Source organism: Ambystoma mexicanum, chromosome 4p, assembly GCF_040938575.1.
Source record: "Ambystoma mexicanum isolate Mex_15411 chromosome 4p, UKY_AmexF1_1, whole genome shotgun sequence".
NCBI lineage: Eukaryota > Metazoa > Chordata > Amphibia > Caudata > Ambystomatidae > Ambystoma > Ambystoma mexicanum.
In genome coordinates, this window is record NC_090927.1 from 1,090,212,393 (window position 1) to 1,090,224,796 (window position 12,404).

Sequence of the window (12,404 nt, forward strand, 5' to 3'; positions counted from 1 at the left end):
GGGTAATAGCCAGGAGAGGGCGAGGGAGGAAAAAGGCAATTGAGGGGAGTGGAGGGACCATTGAAAGAGGACAGGGGCACTTGGTGAGTGCCAGAGCGGACAGGGAACAGTTTAGGATTTTCAAGCATTATCGGGGGAATCCTGGAGAATTCCTGCAGCCATGGGTAGGTCAATGCTGCTGTATGTCTAGTCTGTTGCCATTATCGGGGGGAATATTGGGGGAATCGCGCAGGAATGGGGAGAGAGCATGGCTAGTGGGTCCTATAGAAACCTATTGGTGAAATATGTACAGAGGCCTCTGGCCATGGCCAAAGGCCATGACTAGTGGACCCCAATGAAACCTATTGGTGCAAAATGTACAGTGGCCATGGCCAAAGACCATGCCTAGAGGGCCCCAAAGAAACCTGGCCATGGCTAGTGGACCACATAGAAACCTATTGGTGCAACATGAACAGTGCCCACGGTCGAAGGTCATGGCTAGTGGGCCCAAAGAAACCTATTGGTGCAACATGTACAGTGTGCACGGTCAAAGGCCATGGCTAGTGGGCCCCAAAAAATCCTATTTGTGCAACATGTACAGTGTCAACGGCCAAAGGCCATGGCTAGTGGGCCCAAAGAAACCTATTGGTGCAACATGTACAGTGGCCACGGCCAAAGGCCATGGCTAGTGGGCCCCAAAGAAACCTATTGGCGCAACATGTACAGTTTCCACGGCTGAAGGCCGTGGCTAGTGGGCCCTGAAGAAACTATAGTATAACGAAACTCTTGGAATTCAGTGAGGAGAGTTTAGGTAATAAGATTTACCGTGAAAAATACATAGCAACAAACCTTTGAAATGCTGTGAAAAAACCTTGGTTAAGAGAGTGTTAAGGTGATCAGATTTAACGCAACAAAACACCTGAAGTTCAGCAATCACATTTCGAGCAAGTCCACCTTAACTATGTGCGCCCCGTTGCGCGGAGTATGATGACATCAAAGATGACATCACTGATGAGATCACTAATTACATCATACACAACATCACTGATAACATCACTGATTATGCCACTAGTTTCATCATGCATGACATCTCTGAAGTCACTGGTTTCATTAATTACATTTTGAAATATGGGCGGAATCGAAACCCCGGCTCCAGCCGTAACGTCCGACCTCGAACTTTTTACCTGCAGTCAACTATTTCGCGTTTGACTTTGACGGAGAGGACAGCGCGTGACTTTGGAAGAGACCAAACCGGATGGAATTAATAATATTACCTACATCAAAGGAACCATCATATACATGAACAAGATTTGATATTTAGTTATCTTTCCATTTGCCTATCTACCTACAAATTCCTCCTGAAGAACCGCCATAAACCATGTGGCGGAGAAACACGTGTTGAGGATAATATTACCTAGTGAATGAGGATAATATTACCTAGTGAATTAAACTAGGGCTTCGCAATTTTCGAGCAACAACGTGAAGACAACATTGACTAAACTTTGAACCAATTCAAATTGAGGCCAATACTGCCTAGTGAATTAAACTAGGGCTTCGTAATTTTCTAGTGACAACGTGGGATACAGCAACTTAGTGAATTCAACTAAAAACTTAGAACCAATCTAAATTTTGAATTCTTTTGTCTCTCCATCAACCCAAATGTCGAGTGAATTATACTAAGGCTTCGCAACTTTCAAGTGACAACGTGGGACACAGCAACTTAGTGAACTCAACGAAAAACTTTAAACCAATTTAAATTTTGCATTCTTTTGTCTTCCCATCAACTTATATGTTATGTTCAAGATGTAAAAAGGAATCCCTATTTGTTTACAGCACAATAGAATTCTGAATAAAAATGACAAATGGAACCTAAAAACGAGAAAGTCTCTATATTATAACATTTAATTTTGGAGAAGCGCTAGAGGAGGGCTTCTCTTCGTTTTAGTTTTGTCCAAGCCCAGGTCAACCTCTGTGGCATCCCTCCATTTGCAGCATCTCTACTTTTTTTCATATTCAATTTAGCTACACTTCTCCATCAGAGCGCTAACACTGTTTCTAAGGTTGAAAAAGTCTTTCTCATTTTGAAATATGACAAGTCTGTTTTTAACATAACATATATGTACATATTTCATACTTACACAGTACAATGTATTATACCCTTATTTCTTTAAATGTATCATGCAGTATACAATTGTAAGTACATAAAGACATTATTACAAAGAAGTAAGTATTTAGGTACTTTGTAAGGTAATTTGTTATATTGGAATACAAATTAATCATTTATTTTCCAAAGAAATGACAAAAAAATATTAGTAATTTGTGAATCAGAGACACTAACATGCATAGTGCCATTCAAAAGCTGTGTTCGTCACACTAGAAAGACACTCTTTCTAATAGAATATTGCTGAAGAATACACAGCATTTACAAACAAGAGCTTGGGCTGCACTGATGTATCCATGTCTATATGAAAACACATTTTAAAGTTATTTATCACTGTGATGCACCTGATGTGGGCAATTTACTAGCCCTGGTTCACATGTCACATACCATGTAATGATCAGCACTAAGCTGCTACAAAGGAGGTTGTAAAAAGGTTTTGCTTTTATCTGTGTTTGAAATAAATATTACATGTTTGTTGAACAAGGTTGAGATTGATGCTTTTTGAATTTTTGTGGGCATCAGCGTTCCATGTTTAATGAAAGTGGGTGCTAAAGGGAGGAGTAGTTGGTTGTCACCATGCTGTTTGTTGGTTACTTCATCCCCGTATCTGTGACACCGAACCCCTATTAAGACAAAATTGGGGAAGTTTGATTTTGTTTCCTTGCTTTAATCCAATTATTATTTACTGCACCAAATTTTAATCCATAGAAGGACTTGTTTTATTTGAGTTGCGTATCTGATGCCAAATTGACCAAGCTCCATTCTAACTGCAGCACTTGAGGTACCAAGTGGCAATGATAAAGGTTTTTTGTGGAATGTATTTCTGTTAATAATAAATTTATCGTGTGCGTGGCTTTGTGCCAAGAGTAATGGCCGCCTAACCACCTATATCCTGCCCATACTTGACCTAGGAGACTTACGTTACCATGGTTCTTCGCAAATGGTGCTGAAAAAGTAAACAAAGGTCTGCTGAATGCAACAGAGTGGAAGCAGTGACAGGCTCTCACTGGTATCTGCTCTCCTTTAGCCGTGGATGGAGACTGATACAAACTGTGGTGCATAGCTCTGACGTTGCCAGATCACATGAGAAGGAGGCCAGGCTGACGTAGCAGGAACCTCTGCTTTGAGAAATGGAGATCCTATCGAGGGCCATCTAATGGTTGCTCAAGAAGTGACTCACGGCAAGACTGCATATACTAAGAACTACGGTTTGAAATACCATTTCTCCAGCATGGGGTCTGGCATGGATTCACATGCTCATGAATATTCCCCGTCGTCAGGCCGGGAATCCTCGGTATAGAAAAAAAATATCAGTATCAGTTTCGTTTCTGATCTGTCTTTCTTAGTAGTAACCAATCACTGGTCTCTGGGTCATACTGCCCCGAGCCAATGACTGCCCTCTCCCTAAGCCCCACCTCCGGCAGCCATCCTCCGATTTTTACCGCACGTTCAAGTGTTGAGAGTCTTTGTCATGATCTCTGCTTCCAAAAGATCAGGACTTGCCTATAACCCCGGTTCCGAGTGCCAGCCAGTCCCAATTGGGACCTTTTGGACCCTGTCCTGGCGCCAGTGGCACCAGGCTCATAAAGATGCCCAGTCCCAGCGCTGGAAGCGCCGGGCTCATAATGCTTGGGTGGACTTACCTGCAGCAGACCATGCTGCTTACTTACCTGCCAGTTGAACCCCTGATCCTCTTCTGTTTGGGACTACTTTTCCTGTTGGGTGGGGCAGGAGCCACTCCCTAGGTTCAGAACACTGGAACTCTTCTGGAAAGCAGGAACTCTTTTCTTACCTAGGCGTGGCTGTGGAAGGAGACACCTAAGCACTACAGGAGGCTATTTAAACCACACCCGATGGATGAATCTTGCTTTGTGTTATTCTGCATTCTCTGCAGCAGAACGCTCATCGTGTCTTCTGCTTCTGATCCTGGGCCTAAGGGAACAAAGGCTTACCATCCTGGAATCCAGTCTTCAGCAGCACCTGTAAAGACAAAGAAAGAACAGGTTAGCACTACGGTCTTCAGTGGCAGCGCATCTCTTACCTGGTCCATCGGCTGTCACCAACGCCTCGCGCTGCATTCCGGCATCTGAAAGACAAAGGCTTACCTACTCTTCGCACGCTCCGGAGGCCTTCGGCGCTGCATCCCGCATCTGAAAGACAAAAGAAGGTGCGTTTAAAGACATTGGGCAACTTTATTACTCACGTGCCATTACTCCTTCCCACGCCGAATCCAGTGGGTATTCCAGCACCCTTCAGCTTCTCTAAAGCTCCGAACTTGTACCTGCAAGATAAAAGGGACAGTTAGTGCGCATCGTGAAGCAGGCTACAAGCGCTTACTTACGTGCTTCCAGGCGCTTCTATTCCTCACGCGGGTTCGATCCTCAACTCTCATCAGCCCGCCATCCGCCATCGCCGGAACCCTGCAAAACAAGAGATATCATTACAAAAGACTTTTAAGACATTTGAAGTGCCCAGAACTTACCGTTCGTGCAGTTAACGACGGACAGCAGTCCTCTGAGGTCAAGAGGCCTGCACCCTTATCCAGTGAAGAAACTGGTTACGGCACCCTGCCCCGAGGCAGATGGAGAGCTCAGCGTTCACTTACCTAAGGTGAGGGCGTTAACCTTTGGGGTTCTACAGGAGAAGAGAAAGGGAAGAGGAGAGAGGCACCCAATAACCCCAGTTCATTAATCCCATATTTTCTATCTGCAGACATCTTACTCTTCAAGTCAGACATACAGTGCACAGAGGTCCAGCCCAAAGAGCCAACCGTGTGTTACACATCACCTTTGAAGATACGGCATTCACCCAGTCAAGACCGGTGCCTCTGCGGGAATCAGGTGAGCGTTACAGTCTTTGTGCTGTAGCTCTCGAGCTTTGCTGCGCTTTCGCGCTTTTTTCAGGAGATTTTTCTCATTTTTTGGTTAAATAGAGCCTCAAGCTCCACCGTTTCTACATCCGATCAACAGGGATCCGTTTCGGAGTTCTCTACGCCCCTCAAGGGTGAAGATTTCGTCGAGTTACGCTTTTGGAGGATTCCAGAAGTTCCGAGGCCTACCCCGGACATGGCCCAGGAGAAAGGAAGCTCGACGCCCGGGAAGCTGTTCAGGACCTGCCCTGGATGCCAGCTTCAGAATGTTTTCAAGGACGACGAGCATTTGTTATGCCTCTACTGTCTCCATGAGGACAAGACGCACACGGAGAAGGACTGTGCGTTTTGTGGGAACATGTCAGAGCGGACCATGAAGGATCACCACCTCCGTCTCGCCAACTGGCTGGAAGGGAAGAGCCCGTCAGGCGAGAAAAAGACAAACAAGTCAGAGCGGTCTTCTAAGTCCTGTGAGGGCGCCCCGGCGACGGAGGCCCAACAAAAGGCTAAGCACCGCGAGTCCGCAGGCACCGGGAGCGCCGAACGGTCGGGCTCCTTGGCTGCCAGGCAGGGCGCATCCTCCCCAGCGCCATCAACCATGAGCCAACGCTCTGGCTCAGGTAAGAGGAAGTCTGAGAACCCGGCGAAGCTTCTGGAGAGGCCCCAGTCGATCTCGAAGATTCCGGCAGAGGGGGAGCGAGGCTCGGACCCTCCCCCCAAGGTGAAGGCCCCAGGCGTCCAGAAGGTGACGATGGCCTTAATTCACCCTGCTAAGACCTCGATTGAGGATGTCGCCGCGGCCCTGGCTCAGCCTGTGGAGGCTACACCAGTGGAGGCGCCCTCAGGACCCAGAGTCTCCCTGCGACCGCGGAGGGAGTCGTCTTTCAGGCCCATTGAGAAGACCCCCACAAAGTCCTTGTTGGAAAAGGTGGGGGAGGGGCTGGTGGCCATCGTGGATACGGACACGACCTCTGAAGAAGAGCTCATCGAAGTCGTGGAAGAGGCTCAGCCCATCGGGAGGGATCCCGATGACGAGAGCGACGGGGTCGCCGACAAGGCTCCTCAAGAGCCCTCGCGTCCGTCGTTTCCGGCGCCGCAGGACACTTCGGCGGCCATTTTGCAGCGATTCAGTCCTTATGTTCGGAGATAAGGACAAGGTTGCCCCTCCCCCCGACGGAGGTACCTGAGCCAGACCCGACGGGGGAACCGGAGCCAGGACCTTCACAAATTCCACCGCATAAGAGGAGGAGGACGCATCCTACGCCACCTCTCCCACCTCTGCGGCCTGCTCTGCCTCCCCCCGGTCTACTACCCACGGGGATGATACAGGCACGGACACGGCTACGACAGGTACAGATGACGACGGAGGCGATGACGGGACGTGTCCCCCGTCACCCCCTGCTCGGGCGTCCCCGCCCGACGAGATTGGATCCTTTCATGCCATGATTTCCAGGGCATCCGAGCTCTTCCAGCTCTGCCCAGAAGAGAAGAAGAAGGAAGGGTTCCTTTACCAACGGCGCGAGGCTAAAAGGAAGACGATCCTCGCCGTACCGCTTCTTGATGACATCTGGGATGAGGGGCTCGCCCTCCTCAAGAACCCTGCCACGGTGCCGGCAAAGAGGGACCGGTACGAGAAGTAGTACCAGGTCCCCGACGCTGCCCCCTTGTGCCTTCGGGCACAACCTATCCCGGATTCGGTTGTCTTGGCGGCGGCAAAGAAGAAAGCTGGGGGGGCATCGACCTCGACATCAACTTCCCCGCCGGACGGCGAGGGCAGGAAGTTGGACACGATCGGACGGCAGATCATCTCATCCGCAGCGACGACTATCAAGGCGCCAACGCCCTGGCTATCGTAGCCCGCTACGACAGGGAGTTGTGGTTCAAAATCGCCCCTCTGTTGGACTTCCTTCCGGACGCCAAAAGGGCTGAGGCCCTTGAAATCCTACAGGAGGGTGAGATTGCTTCGGACCACGCCATCACGGTGGCAACGGACATCACCGACACCGGTTTCCGTCAGTTGGGCAACGCCGTTTGCTTGAGACGACAAGGATGGCTCAAAGGCACGGATTTCCGCCAGGACGTACAAACCAAGGTTTTGGACATGCCCTTTTGACGGGAACAACCTGTTTGGGAAGGCGGTTGATGAGTCCCTTCAGGCCATCAAGACAGACACAGAGACTGCCCAGGCACTGGGAGTGCTCCAACAACGACAGCCGTCCTTTCGGAGCTCCGGAGGCAGACAAGGTGCCTCCAAGGGATCCGGCAGTGGCTCCTCCATGTACCGCCAAGCGGCAAGATCTTCGTCCGAGGAAGCTTACAGGGGACGCGGCAAATCAGGTGGTGCCCGTCGTCGTCGACAGGGAGGTCAAGGAGGCAAGGCGGCCTCCAAACAAGATTGAACTGACCGTGGGGTCGGGCCCCTGCCGAAGCACCCCGGTGGGAGGCCGGCTGGCGAGGTTCACCAGCATGTGAGAGTCCATCTCCAACGACCGTTGGGTGCTGGACGCCCTGGCCCAAGGGCACACCTTCGAGTTTCAGAAGAAGTGCCCTCGCGTTCCACCCGTGGCCAGGAAGGAAAATCACATCCCTCAACTACTGTTGGAAGTAAGGGCGATGCTCAAGAAGGGTACCATCGAGCTTGTCCCAAAGAGGCTTCGGGGCTCTGGAGTTTACTCAAGGTACTTCCTCGTAAAAAAGAAGACAGGAGGATGGCACCCCATCCTGGACCTACGACGACTGAACAAGTACATCAAGGCACAGAAGTTCTGTATGGTCACCCTCCAGCACGTGCTGGGACAGCTGGAGGAGGGCGATTTCTTGTCGTCGTTGGACTTGGAGGATACGTACTTCCACATCCCCATTCTAAAAAGACACCGAAAGTTCCTCAGGTTCGTGGTCCAAGGGCGGCACTACCAGTTCAAAGCCCTCCCATTCGGATTGAAATCGGCACCCAGGGTGTTCACCAAGTGCCTCGCACCGGTGGCGGCGCAGCTGCGCCTACAGGGGATCCACGTCTACCCCTACCTGGACGACTGGCTCATCCGGGGAAGGACAAGGGAGCTCGCCGTGGAGCACACTGCGAAGACCGTCCAGCTGCTCACGGAGCTGGGATTCTCCATCAACTTTCCAAAATCCCACCTGCTTCCGTCGCAAGTCGCCGTGTTTCTGGGAGCCAAGCTCGACACAGTGGTGCGGCTGGCCTCGCCGTCGAAGGAAAGGACCAGGACCATTCTGGGCAAGGTGCAGCGTCTGCTGGCCACGGACGTGGCCAGGGTAAGATCTATCAAATCCCTCCTCGGGATGATGTCCTCCTGCATTTATCTGGTGCGCCTTTGCAGGCTTCGGATGCACCCCTTACAAGAGTTCCTCGACGCCCGCTGGGTCCAGTCGACGGGCAGCTTTGAGGACAGGATCCCTCTCAACGAGACGTTCCGTCAGGCAATCCGGTGGTGGGGTACCCGCTCCCATCTGTCGGCGGGCACGGACTTTCAGACCCCAGCTCACCAGGTGACGGTGACGACGGACGCCTCCATGGAAGGTTGGGGAGCGCACTCCGGAGATCTTCACGCGAGAGGCCTTTGGCTCCCGGAGGAGAAGTCTCTCCACATCAACATCTTGGAGCTCCGCGCAGTGTTCTGGGCCCTCAGGTCCTTTCTTCCGTCCCTCAAGGGCAAGGTGGTGAGGATCTTCACCGACAGCACCACCACGATGTTCTACATCCGGAAGCAGGGCGGAACCAGGTCCCATGCCCTATCCAAGGAAGCCCAGGATCTGTGGCATTGGGCCGTCGCCCAGGGGATGTTTCTGGTGCCCCTTCATCTGGCAGGAATAAAAAACACCATCGCCGACTCACTTAGCAGGGAGCTGCAGGGAGCTGCGCTCGTGCCACGAGTGGGAACTACGCCAGGATCAAGTGGATCAACTCTTCCGATGATGGGTCGAACCCCAAATCGATCTCTTCGCGACGGCAACGAATTCCAAGTGCCGGAGGTTCGCCAGCAGGTTCCCCCAGCCGAGGAGCATGGGCGATGCTTTCTCGTTCCCCTGGGACGGCCTATTTCTTTATGCGTTCCCTCCGCTGCCGTTGCTGCTCCGGCTCATCAACCAGCTCAAGAGGTCCCGGTGCAGGATGATCCTTATCGCACCAGCGTGGCCGAGACAGATCTGGTTCCCGGACCTTCTGGACTTGTCAACGTCCCCACCAGTGAAGCTGCCGATGGATGCAGACCTTCTCTCCAGAGAAGGAGGCGCCATTCTTCACCACAACCCAGAGTCGCTGAACTTGCAGGCCTGGCTCCTGCAGCACTAGAGTTTGGGGGGTACGACATCCCGGCCGACTGCAGAGAGGTTCTTGCAAAGGCCAGGACGTCCTCAACTCTCAAGTGCTACGGACATAAATGGAAGAGGTTCTCTGTCTGGTGCCGTGCACAGAAGATTAACCCTCTGCGGATTACGGCCCCTCAAGCACTGCCATACCTACTGTCACGCCTCCATCAAAATACATCTGGCTGCGTCCTTGTGGTCTCATCGCCTGGGGAAAGAATTCATGAAGGGACTATTCCGATCATTCCCGCCTGTGAAGGCTTCTGCCCCGGCGTGGGAGCTTAATGTGGTGCTGACCAGGCTCATGGGGGCCCCATTTGAGCCTATGCATTCGGCGCCTTTGAAGTTCCTGTCATGGAAGACAGCTTTCCTCGTGGCCATCACCTCCGCACGACGAGTGGGAGAGATCCAGGCCCTATCTTGCAAGCCTCCATACTTGACTTTTCATGACACACCCCTCCTTTATGCCCAAGGTGCTGTCGGACTTCCACCTCAGCGAGCCCTTGGTGTTGCCAGTTTTCTTCCCGTCGCCTTCGTCGCCGGCCGAGAGGACTTTGCACTTGCTGGATGTAGCTAGAGCGCTGAAGTTCTACGTGGACCGCACAAAGAGTTTTCGGAAGACGTCACAGCTGTTTGTGAACTTTGGGACTGTGAATCAAGGGAAGGCTCTCTCGAAGACTTCCATTTCCAGATGGCTCTCCGGCTGCATCATGCACTGTCACCGGTTGGCAAACCGACCGCTGCCCGGCTGTCCGAGAGCCCATTCGACCAGAGCGATTGCTGCTACCACGGTGTTCCTGTCTGGTGTGCCCCTGCTGGACATCTGCAGGGCTGCGACGTGACCCCGACTGAGAAGGTATTCCGTTTGTGAGTGCTTTTTAAGAGTGGTCTTTCATTTATTCACCAAGAGAACATAGTTCTAAAGAATGAATTCTACCACTCGTGAATGCACAAAGGGTCCCTTACCCTCGACATTTTGCTAAAATAAATCACATTAATCCTTGCAGTGGCCACCTCCCATTTATACTACTACAAGTGCACTGATTTAGGGTTTGGCTGTATTTCTTTTGGAAATACCACCACACTCAATGTTATTTATACATACATATTTTTACATTTGTTTCCATAAGTATCTCTAGAACCTTTTTTTTTACCAGTTTTAGTATTCTTGAATGAATTGTAATGTTAGCTTGACCTTTCTGATTTCCGCTTGAAAATACATTCCATCCTTATGAAGTTTCATTTGGCTTATTGTAAAAATTAACTTTCATTCTTTTTCTTGTCTATTTTTTCATTAGGTATTGTCTGATGGACGCTTAGTAAGTCAGTCCAGTATATCATCTAGACCACTATTGTCAGCAACATTATTCGGTCGGTGGTACCAAAAGGACCCTCCTCCAAAAGAAAATGCCATAAAGCAGCAATGCAGTGTTTAAGGAGATGTCTTATCATTATACCTATTGAAACAGAATTTCAAGAATTTCCCTTGGCCTTTAAACGTGTGGTACCACAGTACAGTATAGTGTTCCACTTAATGTTCTAGATATGCAACACTGTTTAATAATGTCTAACAAGTATTTACTTCAGTTCATTCAATTGTTGTGATGTGATTGATAACTACCATTTATTTGCCTAATACTCGTCTAATTCTTTCTGTTTATGTAATTATGGAAGCAAATTGTACAAATAAAGAAATTGATCAAATATATTTAACAATGCTGTTCAACAGGACTACCTGGCTCTATTTGGTCATTAAAAAAAAAATGCTTGTTTCTTTGCTTAGGGGTCCAACGTGAGTATTGCGTCAATAGTAAACGCATATGTTTTGCTTAACTTTTCCTGGCATATTTACTGAATGTGGCAGATAGCAAGTACAGCATGGGGTCAAAACACATTTACTCTATGCAGTATTTTGTACGCATTGCATATGGTTAAAAGCCAATGTGATTCTAGCTCATAACCTGATGGTATTCGAAAAACATGTGGTATTTAAAATACCGTCAACACCATAGTTGTGAGGAAGTTGTTAGATGGAAAAGAAACAGACATTGGGCCTCATTACAAATCAGGCGGTCCGGAAATAACGGTGGCAGTAAACCCGCCGCCACCGTTGTTTCTGACCACCTGATCCCGACTCCTGCAGGCGGGAGGTGATGTTCCCGCCAGGTTTGACCTGGTGGGTTTAATACCGCCCGCCTGCAGGCAGACGAGGAAACACCGGCAGCATTACGAGATGCTGCCGGTGTTTCCATGATGGCCATTCCCTTTGTGTCCCATAGGACTCGATGGGAATGGGGATTAACACCATTCCGCCTCTGTGATTCCCGGAAAACCGGGGTTGTAATTCCGGGAATCACAGAGGCGGAATGGTAATACGAGTCCGGCTGTAACCAGGTGGTTTTACCGCCTCGGTTACCGCCAGACTAGTAATGAGGCCCATTGTCTTTCGGACATTAGTAGTGACTTTTTGTCATAACTATGACAGCACGTGCTTTGTTTCTGATGCCTCAGATATCCTTACATTAAATAATAAGAAACTGTATGTTATTATTTGCCAAACATAGCCCTTGTTCTTGTACAATGCAATTTAGGCAAACAGCACATCCATTAAAACCTACAGATGTTTAGTTATTTAAACGTCTACCATTGCAAAGATAACTTTGTGTTGGCAATGACCACTGCTTCAGCTAAGCCCTCTATGGATGCTTGTAATTTCAGAAAAGGTACAAAAAACCTGAAGGAAAATGTATGCTAGGAAGTGTAAGACTTTCAGGGATATTGCACAACGCTTGAAATATGATTTTAGATGAGTGCCACTGAATTATTCTTAAACATGTTTTTTAAAATTTTCCTTGAACATATTGTATTGTTTCTCATTGCAATCGTTTCAATCAAATTCTGATTGACGGCCCCATCCTCATCCTGAATTGTGGTATGTTTTGTTCTGTTTTTTGATTACTAATGCTTTGTATTGTGCATTTTGTATCATTGCGAATAATGTATATTTTAACACACAATGTTGATGAATCTGATTTTGTTTACAACAATGAATCAATAATCTCGGTCTATTTG

The 12,404-nt window shown here is 49.3% G+C and overlaps 1 protein-coding gene across 2 annotated transcripts in view; it reads left to right on the forward strand.

The window, feature by feature from the left end:
• The window catches only part of LOC138453642 (pantetheinase-like), a 421,456-nt gene extending 410,416 nt beyond the window's left edge, over positions 1-11,040 (forward strand). For both annotated transcript variants that reach the window (XM_069606676.1, XM_069606675.1), the window contains one exon: positions 10,631-11,040. In XM_069606676.1, the coding sequence (XP_069462777.1) occupies positions 10,631-10,768 (138 nt within the window). In that variant the 3' untranslated portion in view covers positions 10,769-11,040. The remainder of the gene's footprint in view (positions 1-10,630) is intronic.
• The last annotated feature ends 1,364 nt before the right edge of the window (positions 11,041-12,404 follow it).